This window comes from Musa acuminata, chromosome BXJ3-1 (genome assembly GCF_036884655.1).
Source record: "Musa acuminata AAA Group cultivar baxijiao chromosome BXJ3-1, Cavendish_Baxijiao_AAA, whole genome shotgun sequence".
In the NCBI taxonomy this organism is placed as follows: domain Eukaryota; kingdom Viridiplantae; phylum Streptophyta; class Magnoliopsida; order Zingiberales; family Musaceae; genus Musa; species Musa acuminata.
Window position 1 is genome coordinate 7,210,912 of NC_088349.1, and position 17,970 is coordinate 7,228,881.

The following is a 17,970-nucleotide window of genomic DNA, read 5'->3' on the forward strand; positions in this document are numbered from 1 at the left end:
AAAAATAAAAAATATACAGAACAATACGACAACAATGGAATAGAAGCTTAAAGAAATTAGTATCGCCAGTGATAAAACTCGACTTTAAATACAATAACACAGTTAAAGATGCTTAAAAGATGTAGAGTACAATGAAACAACGACGATGGAATAAAGGTGAAATAATAATATATATTATACTATAAAATCACTGATTTAAGTTAAATTAATTTTTTATCCGAGTTAATCATTTGTGAATTCAAGTGATTTTTAATACTAATATTTTTAAATTAATTCAAGTGATTTTTCTAAAAAATATTAGTGCCTGTTTTGTTTTTTTGAAGTTGAGGTGTTCTCAGACCAAAAGAAAAGGTCAGGAGTTTTTTTTTCGAAAATTCGTCTATTATTTTTTAGTTGGTAAATATTATATATATATATATACATATACATATATATATACATATACATATATATATATATATATATATATATATATATATACGTATACATATATATATATATAATATTTACCAACTAAAAAATAATAGACGAATTTTCGAAAAAAATTCGATATATATATATATATATATATATATATATATATATATATATATATATATATATCTGACGGTAAAATAGTAATCAAAGCTTTGTAGTCCGCCGCAGGGTTTAGAGGAGGTTCTCGGTGTTCGGATCTCACACGTCTCCTCGGATCCTTCTCCTTCCAGTTTCTTCGATTTCTCCCGTGCAGCTGCTCCTCTTCCCGTGAACTCCATACACGTGGTTTCGATTCGACTGTGAAGTCGTAAATGTAAGTTTTGGCCGGCGATTTTACGCCCGGTCACCATGTTTATCCGCTCGAGAAGCGATAGAAAAGTCAGCAGTGCCGTTTTGGATTCCAGCGAACGTGATGTGAGACATCTTGTACTCATTCATATGGTTTCTTCAATCCGTTTGTTGCAGACATAATCGATGGGAATTGGGCTTGAGCGATTGGTATGATGTTGTGCGAGTGCGGCTTCTGGATCGATCAGTAGAAACAAAAAGGTGGGTGCCTTTCTGGTGTTCTTGGTTGGGATGGTGAGTAAAAACCTGATTTTTACTGCGTAATCAAACGTGAAAGCATAGTTTATGAGATTTTCACTTTCAGTGTGTTTGGATTTGCTTGATCAGGTCTCTTTCGATTGCCCAATCCCGAAACCCCAACTGCATTCTTGTTGCCTTTTTAGTCAGGTGTTGGCTTCCCTATCTCTTCTAGGTAATTTCAGGATCCCCCATTTTATGTCGGGTAGTGAACCTGGATGTAATCTCATCTTCTCTTCGCCTTTCCAATTGAGGGTCATTGGGTGCATTTATCTCAGCTTATTGTTGCATTGATTGGTTATCCTTCCTTGCAATGCTTCCCCTTGACACTTATGTGTTTTCCTTCTGCATGCTTGAAATGTTTCTGTAGAATTATTTTGGGCATGATTTCCAGCTACAATTATCTAGTTAGTAACTGTTGTTGCTGAGATTTGGCATCCAAGAGCTACTTGAGTGAACTCAGTGAAGGTTCCTGTCTTGCACTTGTGAGTCACTTGACTGGTTTTGGGGAGTTTTGGGAAACCTCTTTTGCTTGCTTCAATCCTTTTCTTCGGTGAAGAACAAGTTTGATCTGCTGCTAAATTGGGGGGATGGTGATGGAAGAAGCAAGCTGCAGTCCATCGTGGACTAGGGAGCAGGATAAGGCATTTGAATATGCTCTGGCCACTCACCATGAGGATTGCGACAACCGGTGGGAGAAAATTGCTGTGGATGTGCCTGGGAAAACCATTGAGGACATCAAGCACCATTACGAACTTCTTGTGGAGGATGTCAATGGCATCGAGTCCGGCCGGGTGCCCTTGCCTTGCTACCCATCTTCCTCGGAAGGTGGTGACCTGGCCAATGAAGGTGGCGGCAGCAGCAAAAAGGGATGCCACTCTCATGGTGATTCTGCCCATGGTGGGAAAGCATCGAGATCTGATCAAGAACGCAGAAAGGGGATAGCATGGACCGAGGATGAGCACAGGTTGAACCACCATACTCATCTTTTTTCTTGGGTTTTATAGGTATCATGTTGGACTATTTTGGTTTTTTAGATTCATGAATGTGATCGTGTTGATGCAGAAAATCCTCTTGAATAGCATTTTTAGGTACTGATGGATCAGTGCTATTTAAGAAAGTCACAGGTTTAGCATAAAAATTTATACATACACTTAAAGAATATAAATATTGATGAACTTTAGGAAAACTGTCTTGGAAATTTATTATAATGGGTTGTTTATATGGTCTTCGTCTATGTATTTTTATGCTTCTGATGTGGTGAACATCATTTTCTTTTTGGTCTTGTTCAAAAGACTAGAGTGGAATAACCTAGTTGTTTCTCCAATATGTGATGAAGAAGAATATTCCTATTAGTATCCCAGGTTTAATCCCTGTAGTCATTAGAACTATATTACCATTAGTTTCCCAGATTTAATCCCTGTAGTCATTAGAACTATATTGATTTAGTACTTGTTAAAATGGTGATACATCTTTTACCTTACAAAGGGTGTGTGGTTTGGCAGTATGTTTCTAGTCTTTATCATCTATGAATCAGAAGCCAGTGGTGATGATCGAGTAACAAATAATTGAAGACTCATGGCATTGGATGTGTCCTTTCTCTATTGATGTTGTTTTTGTCCTGTTTTCTTTTGAGGAATTTCTCTATGCATGTTCTGGGTCTGGACTATATGTTTTTCATTATTAGTTGATTTATGATATCTTATATAGCATCGAAAAATTTTGCATCATTTCTAATGATAAATCACAATCTGTGGTAAATCATTTAGCAAAAGATAGCTTACACTGTCATTCGAAGTTTACTTATTTTACCTGAACTTCAAATCAATCAAGTGCATTGCCATTTCATCTTCTGACATCGATACAGCAAGAGCCAGATTGTCTTAAGTTATCTGCTCTACCTTACCATAATAACCTTTTTTTGTTCAAACATGATCAAGATTTTTATTGAAATTATTTGTTCTTTATACCTGCTTGTCCTCTTACCTCCAGAAGTAAATCTTTGTCCATTTTTTGTTCAAGATGTCAGACTGATTGGTATTAAAAAATGTGAACTTTCATCTCAAATTGGTTAATATCACATTGTACAACCTTTCCAGGAGGATATAGGTCATATACTTAAAAATGCCGCTGCATCTAAGAGGAAAAAAAAAAGAATTACCGTCTCTTTCCAAAGATTTCTCTTAATTAGCACTGTTTTACAATTTTGTTGTTTCCATTATATAGGTAACACTATTTAGGCTTGTTCTTTAGTTCACGCAGGGTTCTCAATTTCGATGTGTAATGCCCTGTATGAGCAGTACATATAGGTCTGAGAGGATATTGATATGCGGACCATCCTCTATCAGGCAATACTTGTGTTTTGATCCCGTATCGGGCGATACGGGGTCTATACCAAGCGCTAATGGTCAAAATTAAACCGTTATCGAGGCATACCGATTGGTACGTCTCAAATTTCGATCTTTACCGATGTGTACCGGTCAGTACGCCCCGGATTTCGACCATTACCATGGTATACCGGTTGGTACGCCCCAGTATTTTTGGACTATTATCTCTAGGTATTTTTGAAGATTTTTTAGCTCTTTTTGGGCGTAATATCGGTACACCCTGGCATACTGTCGGTATGCCTCGATACGTACCATACTGAGTAGGGCTCAGTACACTAGTACGGATTGAAATTGAGAACCTTGGGTTTAGGTACCTTGAAACAATTGTTTCATAAACCTTTACATGCTTCTTTAACAAAAGTTTGACTAAGTTTTCATGAGTTGTTGAAATTGATTTCTTTATATAAAAAACAAGGGATATGTTTTCCCTTATACAACAAGAGAATGGGCAAAACAAATGAGACTAGCTTCCTTAAAACTAATTGTTCTTATCTAACTTTTCTTCTTTTTCCCTTTTCTTGGGTGATTCTGACATTTTTTCTTGAGTTGTTGAGATTTATATTTTGAAGAACAAAGAAGGGACATCAATGGACCTTCCTATATATTGTTCTCAGAGGTGCCAGCAAACTAAATATGCATATGTCCTCTCTAAACTTAGGAATTTGCAAGATATTGTCATAGAGATGTGTATTCTTTTTAAGACTTAAGTAGGGACAGACAATAATAAATATAGAAGTTAAACAATAGGTTTTTTTCTGCTTCTCAAATCATCTTGCCCTGTTGAATTTCTTCACATTCTTTGTGGCTCACTCTCTATCTTGATCATATAATCTTGTTTCATGGAAACACGTTTTAGATGATGAATAAAAGAATAGTAGGAGATGATCATTCCATATTAATTAGCTATCCCAGCGGTAGGCAGATTGTTCAAGACTCAGAACTAACATCTTAAGTAGATTAGATGACAAATGATGCAATGTTAGTATGAAGGCTATCATCCTCTCTGCACTTTAGATGTCATCTTCTTTCAGTCCTTGAAGCCATAATGTTAAATGGGAAGTAAAAATTGTCACTTACTCTATGATCCCAAGTGTTAATGATTGAAAGATTTAGACAATTTGGAATGTGGAAATATGAATCTGAAGAGAGAAATAACATTTTTCTGTTTCCTTTCTTCTCATGGAGAAAGACATAGGTTGGGTTTAAATTTCCACCAGTCAGGTTATTATATTGCTTCATTAACATCAGTTATTATATCACTGTTGACTTTACCTCTTTTAAAAAATATATGTATGCATAGTTCAAGTTTTTGCCTGATATACCAAGAAATATGTTAGTTGCTTTTGGTGGATCATCTGCAACTGTTGAACCAGGCCTTGGTCTTGCAGTTAGTTCTTTTCTTCATCTTAAAGATATTGTTCAGATCATTGTGATTATGGTGGCTAGAGTACTTGACTAAGATAACATAAGAACCATAGGCGGAAGAATGTATGAGAGACAAATAAGATATTCTCGGTATGAAGACCATCTGTCTCCTTGCTCTTCCAAATGATCTTAAGATCCTAAAAGCAAAAGGTTGTCACTTGTAGTTAGCCACATATCTCTTACAGCAAAATTCACTCTAATCTAGAACATTATTTTATCAATTAGTCCCCTGAGGAGTGAACTCTTGTTGTTTCCTGCTAAAATCTTATATCAAATATAACAAATTGTTTTTGTCCAGCTTCTTTGTTGCTTCTCTCTTCACCTCTAGGGTTGCCTATTAATCTGCAAATATTTTTGTAAACATTCTCTCAGAGTGATTCTTGTCATCAAGATCATACTGCAACTGCTTATAAAAATTAGCATTCTTGCCTGATTTTTAACTTGCCTGATTGTTAACAGATTATTTCTTCTTGGACTTGAGAAGTACGGAAAAGGTGATTGGAGGAGCATATCTCGGAACTTTGTGATCTCAAGAACACCTACACAAGTTGCAAGTCATGCACAGAAGTACTTTATTCGGTTGAACTCGATGAACAAAGATCGGAGAAGAACAAGCATCCATGACATAACCACTGTGACCAACGGAGACACACCGACTCCTCAAGGGCCAATCACTGGTCAAATAAATGCATCTGTGGCAACTGCAGGGAAGTCTGCCAAACATTCTCTTCAATCAGCTGCCGACCCAGCTGCAGTTGGTATCTTTGGAACTACCATCGGACAGCCGGTGGTCGGTGGTCCTCTTATGCCTGCAGTAGGCACTCCGGTAAATCTTCCTGTTCCTGCTGGATCCCATATTGGCTATCCGGTGCGAACCCCAGCTAGCATCTCATCGACTACCTATCAGATGCCTCCCACATCATCTGGTAGCTGAGTACAAGGGAATCTTGAAGTAGAAGAGAATGCCACAGCTCCTCCTTGCATCTACTTCTCATTAATGTCAAGTAAGCTAAGAGATGCAAGCGCATTTATGGATGACTGTGTTCTGGTATTTGTACAACTACTTGATTACTGACTGGATCATGTCAAAATAAGCTATTAAAGGAAACTATTGATTCAGGAATGCAACATGTGAAAGTTGTGGCAATCAAAATAGACAAGGGCAGTTCTTTCTGTGTTCAGTACTCAGTTGGCTTCTATGGTAACTTGTTTGATCTGTTTGTGTGAAGGTAAATGGGGCTCGAACGTTCTATGTTGGTTGAGGTGATCTAGGAATAGAAGAATCAACGCTTTCTAAATGTTAGTCACCCTTTAAACTCAAAAACCCTTTTTAGGTAAATAAATATGCAATCGTTCTCATATAGTTTTAGGCCAATGATGTGTTAATTTTAGCTGCCAAAAAAAGTATGTTTTTCTCCACAAGATAATCTCCATTTCTAATCTTAAAATTGATAAGAAAGCGTTTAAACAATAATAATTATGATGATGAGGAGGAGGCGGAGGAAGAGGGGGCTAATTACATATTATCTCTTTAGCATCTCGATCCTTACGTTTCAAAAATTTATATTGGAATCCCTATAATTATGAAAGTAAAGTATTTAATCTTATTTATCCTAATATCTCGATTTTATAGTTGAAAGATATAACACGTGATAGCACGTGCACGAATGACATGAAAACGATGGATAAAAATGTAACTTTAATATACTAGTTATATTTTCTTTTGTTATAGTCTAATTAAAACTTCTTAATCGATTGTTATGGTGGTGGCAGACGATAGCGCCATCGCGCCACGAGCGGTGTAGCCCGCTCTTGACGACGACAAGGGTTGAGCTCCGAGGTCCTCAAGACATTCCCCACGCTAGTGTACTATGTGGTTAAGGGGCGGATGGTCGAGAAAGCGGTGCTCGAGTGTGAGGTGTGCCTTAACAAATTCGAGGATAATGAGGAGCTCCATCTCCTCCCTTGTTGCAGCCCACGTCTTCTACTTGGATTGCATTGATGCTTGGCTCGCCTCCCATGTAATTTACCCCATCTGCCATGCCAACTTCGTTGAGCAAGCTATCAATGACAACCTCAACATTGTACCTGTAGCCACCCCTACTATAGACACAACGAGTCTTCAACCTGAAACCACTACCCCGCTGTAAGATCATGTTGCCATCATTGTGGACCTATAGTGGTGGCAGTGAAAGAAGAGGAGCACAAGGAGGCAGCCACAAAATTGGCGCGGTTGGAAGCCAGAGGCGATCGACCAGTTGTAATTCAAGCGGTAGCAGGCGAAGCTCCTATGGTCTCATTCAATCGAACATTTCGAGGTTCGACGGATGGAGGACGTCAACCGGTACACATTCTGCTTGTTGCTCTCCCTCCTCTTCCTTCTCTGGCATCGCTTTGCATTTGTATCAACGGGAGGTGAGACATCTGTGTCAGCATCGCGCTACTCTGCATCTGTGTCGACGAAACATAAGGCCTTTGCCTCACTTCCTGTAGACGCAAATGCAGAATGGTGCCGACACAATTACAATATGATGTAGAATGACCATCGTCCTCAATCCCTTCGTTCTCCCTTTGTCTCACCTCCGGTCATCGCTCTCTCTCCTCTTCCTTCTTCTCCTCTCACAAAAAGTCGTAGAAGTCCCTCAAGCTCCACCGTTGCAGTCGTCACCCCCAGCTCAATCATCGATGCTTAAATCAACATTTGCAAGGGTGACCATTAAATTGTTCTCACCGACCACCACAATAGCCATATGTCGATGACATCATCGTTCGCCACTATCGTAACAATTGACTAAGAAATTTTAATTAGGATATAACAAATGAAAACATAACTAAGACGTTAAAATTATATTTTTATCTATAGTTTTCATGTCGTACTATCACATGTTATATATTCTATATGTAAAGTTAACGATATTAGGATAAATGAGATTAACCGGCATTGGCCATTAGAGATGAGTAAAGATAACGATAATGATCTAACTACAGGTAATATAATTAACCCGAGGAAGAGGAGAAAAAACTGATAACTACAGGTAATATAATTAACCCGATAAAGATAACGATTAACCGGCATTGGCCATTGGACATGTTATATATTCTATATGTAAAGATAACGATCTAACTACAGGTAATATAATTAACCCGAGGAAGAGGAGAAAAAAATGATTGGGACTGAGCTATTAGAGATGAGTATAATCCGGCATTGGCCATTCCCATCCGCCTCTGAAGACGCATCTGCTCGTAGTTCATCTTTATGAATTCGTCGACTCGCCGATTCAAGTCATCACGGCCAATCACTACCGTCTCCAGCAGCACTTGTTCTTGTTCGGCCTTCTTCACCCCACATCGGCAGGACTTCTCCATGATCGCCTTCCATGTCTCCTCCATCGAATCGTTCCCGGCCGTGCTCTTCACTGCTTCTGCTGCCAACTCAAGCTCCTTCGACCCTGTCAATGCCTCAGGAAGTCTCAGGCGACGGCTTCCTAGGCTCCAAAGCTGCCATCTTCACAGCATCAACAGCTTCCAGCGGATCCGAGTGCCACTGTTTCTGGTCGGAGAGCTTAGCCGATGAGATGGGCGAGGACGAAGGAGGCCCAGCAGCGAGGAAGGATGGACGCGAGAACGCCAGCGGCCGGTGGGACGGGCGGGCTCCGCCGTGACGCCAATGGAAAGGATTCCGAGAAGGAAAAGTCTCTGCGAAATACCTACATTCCAACAACCATCCTGCTATGGCAATCTTTGGACATTCTATACTCTCGCAGCAGATTGCAATGAACCATATAGTTTATCTTGCTAAAGCCAGAAACAGAACTAACAGGTTTTGTTTCATATATGACTACTGCCTAATCGGAAAAGATCTCGATGAATCATATTAGTATATTTGTGATCATAGAAACACATTCCAGTAAGTATGAGGAGCGGCCAACAAAATGGCCTATGGTCTGGGGAGTCATACATTGTGCAAATACAGACATGCAGAGCCACCACCAAACTCCACTGACGCATCCATCAATTAGCTCTGGAAGCGCAGCACAATCACCCGGTGCCAATGAATAAATGCATTTGTTCTCACTGAACTGTTCGTCTAGGCATATCGCTGCTAGATATAGTTGCTAAGGAGGGCTCTGCAAATAGCCATCTGTTCTCCAACTCATGGTTTTACATAGCCCAATCTTCATCGCTATCATCCTGACAATGTAGTGGGAGAAATTGAAGCAACATGTCTGGGAAAATAATGTTAAAAACAACGCAAAAAAAAAAAAAACACAATAAGGATAGTAAGAAAGAGAGTATGACCATTATCTTTGGAAGTAGTGACGCTCCAAATCTTCTTAAGGCATGAATTGCAAAATATTAATCGATTCCCATCGTTCCTTTTAGAGCATTCAATCTTGATAATGGATGTGAGGTATCGATGACTAAGAAGAAGGATCCAAAATTTAAGTAAATCTTGGATGCTAATTTCGAAATCCCAACCAAAATAGGTTTAGTTAGGAACACAAACATAGCCAATAAGTCGCTCAATGAGAAGTAAATAAATACTCTCATCAACTGTAAGTATCACACGAAGTGTTAGGATACCTCTATGTGATGACTAGTCCATTATCTTTCAAGATCCAAGACATGGCTATAGTTCAGCTCTCGGAAAGAAATAAAACAACTAATTTATCTAGACACAAGGATGTCAACTGTCATGGGGAAAAAGAAGGATGAACACCACGGAAAGCAAATAAACTGCATGTGTATACAACTTCTATACCAAAAGCAACTATATTGAGAACATCATCTCCTTGTGTTTGGTTGTAAATAACACAATAAAGTTTATATACTAGCTCGATGATTCTTAAAAAAAGGTCCAGAAAAATAAAAACAGTTACATCTTGTTAGGCGGAACTTTGCATGTCAAGAAGAGAGCAGATGCAACTAACAATTGGAGCTCAACTTGCAACTCAGATAGGTAAGACAATCACCATAATGATTTTTAACTGGAACGATTAAATTTCTGTCTAGCAACAAATTATATATTTTAATGTATAAGTAATAAGACGTATATGCTCAAGAAAGAATTAGAATGTGTCTAATAGGTAACTCCAAATGCTATAAAACTACATTTAGATTTTAGAACCACATATTACCAAAAGTACCAGGACTAAGCGACCTATACATTTCAAGTAAAAGAGATGGCAATAAATTAAACAAAAACCCTCTGATGCAGTTCACTCTGGGTAGAACTGTAGTAAACAATCCCGTCATGATGCTTTTATAAATATCAAGAAAAGAATGGTGCTACATACAAATTTTGCCTATATGGTTCAGTGCAGATTAAGGGAACAGGTTCTTTATGTTGGTTATCAAGATTAAAGATTTTCATAGTGAACATCAAATCTTTATCGGCAAACCTTTCTATTGCGGAGATTTCAATTACGGAGTCTTTTCATAGTAAACTAATCTTAAATTGTTCTCGCATATCAAAAGTACATTAGGGACTGCAATCAGACAGAAAAAGTTTTAAGCTTTAACAAGCTAAAGTCAGGTAATGTATTGCACTGAGCCTCTGATGAGGGTAAAAATTACTGTAATATTCCTTACACTATGATGTCAAAACTAACTTGGGCAGATACATAGGCAAATCCAATTCAGGATATGAGGACTCTAATTTCTTGATCATGTAAATCAGAGTATTCAAAAGATATGCAGGTGATAATCAATCTAATGATCCCATTCATAGCTCAGCAAAAGAAAAGATAGCACATGCAACTATCAATAAAAAAGTGATAACTGGTTTATGTACCTGAGGTTCACTAGAAGTTTCATCTGTCTCGTCTGACACCTATTGAACGCTTAACAATGTTAGGTACAAACAAAACAGAAAATTGTCTGACAAAAAATGAAGACCTATTGATTAAGAGTTATACTGTTGAAGCCACAACTTCACCAATACAAACTTCAATACTGCTTTAGCAATTTGAACCACGAACTAGTAAAAGAAAAAATTCATATGATATGATCATTATCGATTTTAAATAATTATATATCATAGTTATTTTTTAATGTTTTATACATGTCTTCATTTATGTTTCAGTTCCAGTTATTTCAAAAGTTTAATATCTTACAAAATATGAGGTTAAAAGAACCTTTAGCAAACAATATTTGTGTTTCATCAGAATCTTTTCTATATTTTTCTTTTGTAATTTTACATTTTCTATTTATCAAATTATTCTTTCAATTGATAACTATCTCAATCCTGATGATCTAATCTAACCATCCTCCTGATCCAACCCCAATCTTGCAGAAATCTAGTCTGAATACCCAATTTCTAAAGGTATCCTGGCATTGGAATTGGTCGGTACCCAATTTACAAGCTTATTCCATTGGATAACCAGACAATTCCGACCAATTTCAGTCCAATTTTGTAGATCCAAATCCCAAAACCTAGAGTGGTTCCAGAGACCTGATTCTGATCTCAGGAACTTCAGTACCAAAACATCATGCAAAAATCACAAAAACCAAGAGAAGAAAATAGTAATAGTTCACAATCAGTAGTTAACACCAGCTTAGATCTGCATCGGATCAACAATAAATAATCATAGTTCTAGATACAATCAACAACATTTTCATTCCCCAGGGAGTAAATGGTCCACAACTGTACCTCAGATGGCTGCAATGTCACATGCTGTTTCCCTGCATTTAAAATAGTCTAGGTGTTATGCAACCGAAAATGCAAAAACTACTAGAATTTAGTTTCTTGGAATACAACAAAGATTCTTGCAAAAATTGGAGAAACAATACTTTGTTTTATACTTGCCAAAATAAGGAAAAGAACAAAACTGTATCACAATAGTTTCCCAAATCAGTATGTGCATTTGATTCTAAAATGAATGTGAAGCAAATGGATCACAATTCAAATTGCATATTGTAAAACTGTTAATAAACAGGCAAAAAGTAGACATAAGACAAGATACTGACCACCCTTTTTCCTGCTAGATTTGGGCTCTTCTTTGTTAGACCCGTTCACCTACAACACAAACAAAGTTCCATTTTGTGCACTGTTTAAAAAATCATTAACAATTTTATTTGTTTAAGAACTTCCTCAGTATCAACAATAATAAATTTAATTCAGAAGCATACTTCCACTTGTTCAGATGATTTCCTTGAGGCTGCCCTTTTTCTCTTACTAGCAGGACCTGGATGTTAAGTTTCCATCACAAGGGAAATAAGTCAGTGATAAAACACGCATTAATTACAAGGTAACCATGTCCTTCCAACAATATAGAATGAAGAGAAGAAATCAAGAGAAAAAACCTTTTGTTCCAGGAGAAGTATTCACGCCACGCTTAGATTTCTGAAATATGAAAGCTGAGGAATCAGGCAAAATATGAACGTGGTAATGGCATAGTAACACATTTTAATAAGAATTAACAATGGATTCAAGCATAATGAAAGTGAATGATATCCATTCCCATGCTCAGGTGACTTACCATAAACGACACCAATTTTTTGTCATAGCAAACATACAAAAAAGCTAAGCATGGAATATTTGTTAGCATCTTCATGTTAGTGAACAAATCAACCAATATATTTGAATGTAATAAAGGAGTTCCAGAAAATAAAATTGAACAAAAGGCTTGAATATTGAGCAGAAAATATTGGGCCACCGACCCAACAAAGATGCATGTTGTTGACAAATAACATTGAACACTTAGTGGTTAGTATTGCACATGAAATGTGTGCATGAGGAAGTTTAAGCATGTAAGATAATAGGATGAATTTCATATGTACACTTCATAATATATAAAATTTCATATACAACCTCGTGTTCCAGGTCATATAGGAGCCCTTATGGTTTCAAAAATCTTTTTTACATCACCTGTACTCTCTTTTGTGCCTAAGCTATTTGTTATTTGGATGACATTCGTGAAAGTCTGTAAACTTCCAAAAGGTATCAATAATATTTCAAGGACATTTATAGAAGTTTGTTACGTTAGAAGGATAGTTGTAATATTTGCAAGTTTACGAGAGTTTCTGTGGAATTACGAGTGAGCATAGGGGCACATGAATTTTTCTCAAGATAATAATATTATGTTTAACACAACTCATACATATACCAACCAACCGAAGGCTTATATCTGCCCAATATGTTGGAATAATTATTGGCCGCTATGCTGAAGCATGAAAAGTAGATAAGATAACACCACTAACCTTATCCACTACTTTCTCAAACAACGTAGATAAATTAGCCTGAACCAGCGTGCCTTTTCCATTGGAAAGATTCCCTTTGGACCGTTCAGATGATGAAGTTTGCTTCAGTTTCTCCCTTGAACAGGTTTTTCTGTCAACAAGCTCACTTGTTGAAGCAACTACACTAGAAGGTACTGGACAGGAATCCACAATCTGTCCTACAAATTAAGGATATAAAGTTCATAGTAGAGAAACATGGATATTTCAAACATGCAATTGTGCTTAATTATGCAATCAAGAACTATAAATATACTAAAAAATATTGGACATATAAATGTACAATTGGTGCCAATAATGGAGTGACATAAGCAAAAACACGATTAATAATAAAACTCTTAGTTGTGATCCTAATTCTGAATTTACCTTCTCATCACCCTTATGAATTAGCTCAAGTGAAGTGACCCCAGGGGAGGTGGCAGGTTGCTCAGCATCACAGCTAGAATTAGAATCATCTCCAGAAGATTCTGCATAACTAAAGGAAAAAAGAGATAAGAAAGAAACTCCTGAGCCTAATAAATAAAGAAAGGTGGAAACTATCAGAAAATTTTGTAACATTTGCATATGGTAAATTTATTTTGTTGATCATGTATTGTGGAAAATAGGTAAATAGTTGTATTGCAGGCCAATAATAACTTATCCAGTAGTCAGCATCCTGCATTGGAGTAATTGCAAACACCAGCTAACAAGGAAAAAGTTTTGGATGGACAAAAGGCAAATCCTATTCCAATAAATTAATCAACCAATATCAATACTAGATGCAGTAAGCCCTCCGCAACATTTATTTGAGTGTCAGAACTTTGAACAAACAAGTGTAAACTAAGGTCTTAGTTTCTAAATTAAAATGTCACTAGTAAAATATAGGGATAAGTAGCCTAACAGTCCTGAATTCTTTTCAAGGAAAAATTTGCATGGAACAACCAATTGTAAGGAGAAGAATCAACCAAACTTTAGATAATTGGGCTCAAAGTAATTCAGTGATATAAAAACAATAACCGGCTCCTTCTAAGCTGACAATTTAGTGACAATGTCTTTCAAACATTCAAAATATCAGTTGAATCCAATTTAGTCAACATATGGCATTACGAGCTGAGCATTTTAATAACATCCAACTATAATAATATCAAAGAGCAGTGTCATGATAAGGTTGTTTCTTTGCAAACCTGGGCCCCATGGTTCAAGTCATGGAAGCAGTCTCTCGTGCAAGGCTGCATATAATAATTCTCCTCAAACCCATTAATGGGGAGAGCCTCACACCCGATATCCATTCTTTTGGTCATAACATAATCAGCACAATACTAGTAACAGATAAAAAACATAAATAATTGACTTATAAAAATGTTAATGCTATACGCACTTCACTTGACTGCCTTTTTATCATCAACAGCTACATTAAGAACCATCTGTGGCACATAATTGCAAAGCCATATAACTTGAACAAATACCTTAGCTTTTTCCCTGCAGTTCTCGCCGACTGGCGAACAGGTGTTGCCATGTTAATCGTTCCTGGTTCCACTTTATTGCCAGAATCATCAGGCAAGCTATCCTCAAATTCAGTTTCAGGAGAAAGTGGTTCTCTCTTGTTAACAGGTTTATTTCCAGCTGATTGTTCCCCAACTGTGGCACCAGCACCTCCTTTGAAGTCATAGTCTATTGCATCTTTTCCCTGCTACTCAAAATATTAAATGCAACAATGAAATCCAGAACCATCAAAATGCAAAAGGAAAACAAAATAAATGTGAAACTATTGTATGAAATCACCTCACTTAGATACTTAGGAAACTCAAGTTGGAGTTCTTGTGGATTCTCCTCCTTTTGTCCAATCCACCATGCATCAGCAAACACAATCTGCTAAAACACAAGCCAATCAAACAAAAGCATTAATAATGGAGAAAAGATAATGTTATCATCACAGAAGACATGGTTTATGCAGTTATGGCAAAGTGGGAATTTGCAATAAGATGACCTTGTAAAGAGACAAAAACCATTCTCCATATCATATTCCCAGACTAAGAGGTTTTCCACCCTAAAGGTTGCAGTTGTATGTTTAGGATACAGCTTGTAGTGATCACACCAATCACAAGACTAGCTAAAAATAAATTAAGTGTGCAGATCTTATAAAGGCATTCTCAACATTCAATAATTGTGATTTATAAAATCCTGAAGTGAATACTGAAAGAAACTGAACTAAAATGTGAACATGCATGATGGCGACAGATAGTGACTGATGCTGACCCTTTTACTCTTCTGGGGAAGATGGAGTTCTAACCATCACTAAAGACAGAAGGCAAATGTGAACGCAAGATCCTACTCCCATATACAAAATCAGGAAAACAAGGTGAACTACTGTCATCCTAGAACTTTAATTTAATCAGGTAAGAATACCAAAACCCATTTATAAGCATAGCATAAGCACTAGTCAACAAAAGTGGTAAGTTACCTAATGCTCACCAAGTGGAATGAGGGATGCTAAATGTTTAATTTGCTTGAACTCACGACATTCTAAAACAATAAGGTATGTGGCAAGAAAGAGTAGTAAACAATACTCCATGTTTGTATTAAGCATATACATCATGCCAATAAGGTCATAGAACTTAGTTCATAATACTTCATGATTGAAAGACCTCGGCCCGATTTGATGATGACAATCACTTTGATTTTTCAAGGACTTAAAAGCATCTTCGTATCAGGATTGATTTACTACTAATGAGCTCCAATCAAATTTAGTAACTTGGAGGACGTGAATGTAGAAGGGCCAACTTGAAAATACAATGCTTCTCGTAGTTTACCATTCCTCATTAAAGCTTTAGGTATAAGTGCAATTTGACATCACTAACGTAGTAGAACAGTGAACAGTTAGAAGGGTGCACTGGTATCAGCAGGTACCAATCTATATTGACCAAATGAATTGATCCAAGAGAGTCAATGCTTATTTTAAAGGATAATTATTTTTAAAAATAATTTGTTGTTATCTATTTTTCTCCTTTTTTTAATGTTTTTCAGCTAATTTTCAGTAAAAATATTTACTATAATAACAATTAAGTAGTTCAGTTCAACTTGCCCATCAATTAATGACTGTGCATAATCTACTTGAGAAAAACTGAAAACTAATGATGTTTAAATAAGATAACAAAATGCAGCTTAGCAACAACAATGTGATGTCACTCAATACAAAGAATCAAAGCACATGGAAAAGAACTCAAAGTTTGCAATAAAATGGTCATGATTTAGGAGTCCTTTATCACACCAAGCCTACAAACTTAACTATCGTTTCTTTCCTGCATAGAAAATGCTTCAAATATGTACTTACATATTGAATAACCAAAATCATCAAAACGGCAAAAAGCAACTTGAGAGAAAAAGGAGTGGCATCGGAAGCAAACCATGCTCTCAAAGATATCTTCGCACGTAACACCCTTGAACGATTTCGTGAGTTGCAGCGTCAAGTACTTGTTCTTAGGGTACACGTGCGTACCAAATAGCTTCATTCTTCCCTACCAAAGGAATCAAGATGATCACAAAAACCCACCAGTTAGAACATCTTCTAGATAAAGCCTAGAGATCGGGCATCAGAGACCGATACCTCGGGGAACTCGAGGTATAGGACGGGGTTCTTGGTGCCGAGGTCGGCGAGCTCGCCGATCCGCCCCGCAGAGAGGGGGGCGAGGAGACCAGGGAAGGAGAAGAGGTAGCGGCTCTTCCTCTGGCCACGTTTGACGAGGTCGCGGCCCTGGAGGCGGACGACGGCCTTGGAGGGCTCGAGGGGCGCGGAGGGCAGCGAGGGGGCGCGGCGGAGGAGCTTCCTCGAGAAAGCTAGGGATCTCAGCCGCCGCTTCTCCTCCGTCTCCGGGTCGACCGGACGGGCCTCCTCGTCTTCGCTCTCCTTCTTCCTCTTCGCCATGGCGGAAGCGCGCTCGAGTTCCGGTCGGACCCCCCGGTCCACGAATGGCGCAAACACCGTAAGGGGGAGGACTGCATCCGGGCCAGTTAGTAGGGCCGTTAAGTTAGATGGGCCTTCCTTCTTATATAGACGGCCCATAGTAGTGCGCAATCCGCACTTATCATATTAAATATGATAAGAATTATATATTTCCTTGTAGTTATTTATTTTCTTAAAAGGACTAATTGTAAATTACTTAGTCACCTTTAATTTTTCGATCCCTATATTTTAAAAAGTTATATCAGTATTTCTATAGTTACGAAAGTGAAACATCTATGTTCATTTACCCTGAGGATATAAGTTTTATCAACGAAAATATGAAAATAAATGGTAAAAATTTAAATTTTACATTCAAGTGGATGAGTGGTCGTGACGGCTCTAGTCATCGCATCCTCTCCCTCTCATACTCACCCCTCCTGCTGTTATCATTGTCACCATCAACGAGAGCCCTTATGGTCGTATTCTCCCCGTCCACCTCATTGACATCCCCCACTCGCCTTTGTCTCTAGCGCTCTTTATCAGGTTCAACAATGATGACAATGGGATGAGCACGATGTTACGGGCTTAGCTAGTTTTATCTAAGTCATGCGATACTCTTGAGTATCCGTCCGCAAAGGTCAGCCTCCCTGAAACCTCTTAGGGTCTCTTAGGACCTACAAAAGAGAAAACAAGTTAGAGAAAACCCCTCACTCGGGATCCATAAGCAATCATATCAGGAAATACTTCATAACCAATGCTTGAAATGGATAATCTACTCTCGATAGCATTGATCACTATTAGTGAGTATTGACAATTATTGCCTTCCATTTGGTTTCTTCGAAAGGTCTTTGAAAATATGCAGAGTTCCTCTACTGGATAGATAAGAGAATTAGGGTACTCGGTTTCACCCATTCTCTTAAGAGTTAAGAAGGCAAAGGT

The 17,970-nt window shown here is 37.7% G+C and overlaps 2 protein-coding genes across 12 annotated transcripts; one reads left to right on the forward strand and one right to left on the reverse strand.

Moving 5' to 3' along the window:
- Positions 1-640: 640 nt before the first annotated feature.
- Positions 641-6,055, forward strand: LOC103982931 (transcription factor SRM1). 6 transcript variants are annotated; one of them, XM_009400049.3, is made up of 5 exons: positions 641-790; positions 943-1,059; positions 1,153-1,237; positions 1,433-2,029; positions 5,334-6,055. In XM_009400049.3, the coding sequence occupies exons 4-5, from the start codon at positions 1,653-1,655 to the stop codon at positions 5,806-5,808; spliced, it is 852 nt and encodes a 283-aa protein (XP_009398324.2). In that variant the 5' UTR covers positions 641-790; positions 943-1,059; positions 1,153-1,237; positions 1,433-1,652; the 3' UTR covers positions 5,809-6,055. The 6 variants fall into 6 exon arrangements, with proteins under 6 accessions (XP_009398324.2, XP_064991740.1, XP_064991738.1 ...); XM_065135668.1 differs by having other exon boundaries at positions 943-1,026; XM_065135666.1 differs by having other exon boundaries at positions 943-1,237.
- A 2,665-nt stretch (positions 6,056-8,720) lies between these two features.
- LOC103982926 (DNA-binding protein RHL1) lies at positions 8,721-17,074 on the reverse strand. Of its 6 annotated transcripts, none has more exons than XR_010493310.1 (13): positions 16,696-17,074; positions 16,496-16,606; positions 14,874-14,963; positions 14,558-14,781; positions 13,479-13,587; positions 13,077-13,268; positions 12,180-12,219; positions 12,006-12,061; positions 11,844-11,892; positions 11,527-11,558; positions 10,669-10,707; positions 9,174-9,295; positions 8,721-9,065 (listed from the first exon to the last, which is right to left on the reverse strand). XR_010493310.1 is itself a non-coding variant. In XM_018825869.2 (12 exons), the coding sequence occupies exons 1-12, from the start codon at positions 17,011-17,013 to the stop codon at positions 9,036-9,038; spliced, it is 1,290 nt and encodes a 429-aa protein (XP_018681414.2). In that variant the 5' UTR covers positions 17,014-17,073; the 3' UTR covers positions 8,721-9,035. The 6 variants fall into 6 exon arrangements, 2 of the variants coding, with proteins under 2 accessions (XP_018681414.2, XP_064993591.1); XR_010493311.1 differs by having other exon boundaries at positions 14,874-14,960; positions 16,696-17,073; XR_010493312.1 differs by having other exon boundaries at positions 14,558-14,778; positions 16,696-17,073.
- Between the last annotated feature and the right edge of the window lie 896 nt (positions 17,075-17,970).

Coding starts and splice junctions, on each gene's coding strand:
- LOC103982926 (XM_018825869.2), bottom strand. CDS start 17,013: ATGGCGAAGAGGAAGAAGGAGAGCGAAGACGAGGAGGCCCGTCCGGTC. Junction 16,607..16,695: donor TATACCTCGAGTTCCCCGAG/GTATCGGTCTCT, acceptor TTCCTTTGGTAG/GGAAGAATGAAGCTATTTGG. Junction 11,893..12,005: donor AATCATCTGAACAAGTGGAA/GTATGCTTCTGA, acceptor TTTGTGTTGTAG/GTGAACGGGTCTAACAAAGA.
- LOC103982931 (XM_065135665.1), top strand. CDS start 1,653: ATGGTGATGGAAGAAGCAAGCTGCAGTCCATCGTGGACTAGGGAGCAG. Junction 2,030..5,333: donor TGGACCGAGGATGAGCACAG/GTTGAACCACCA, acceptor GATTGTTAACAG/ATTATTTCTTCTTGGACTTG.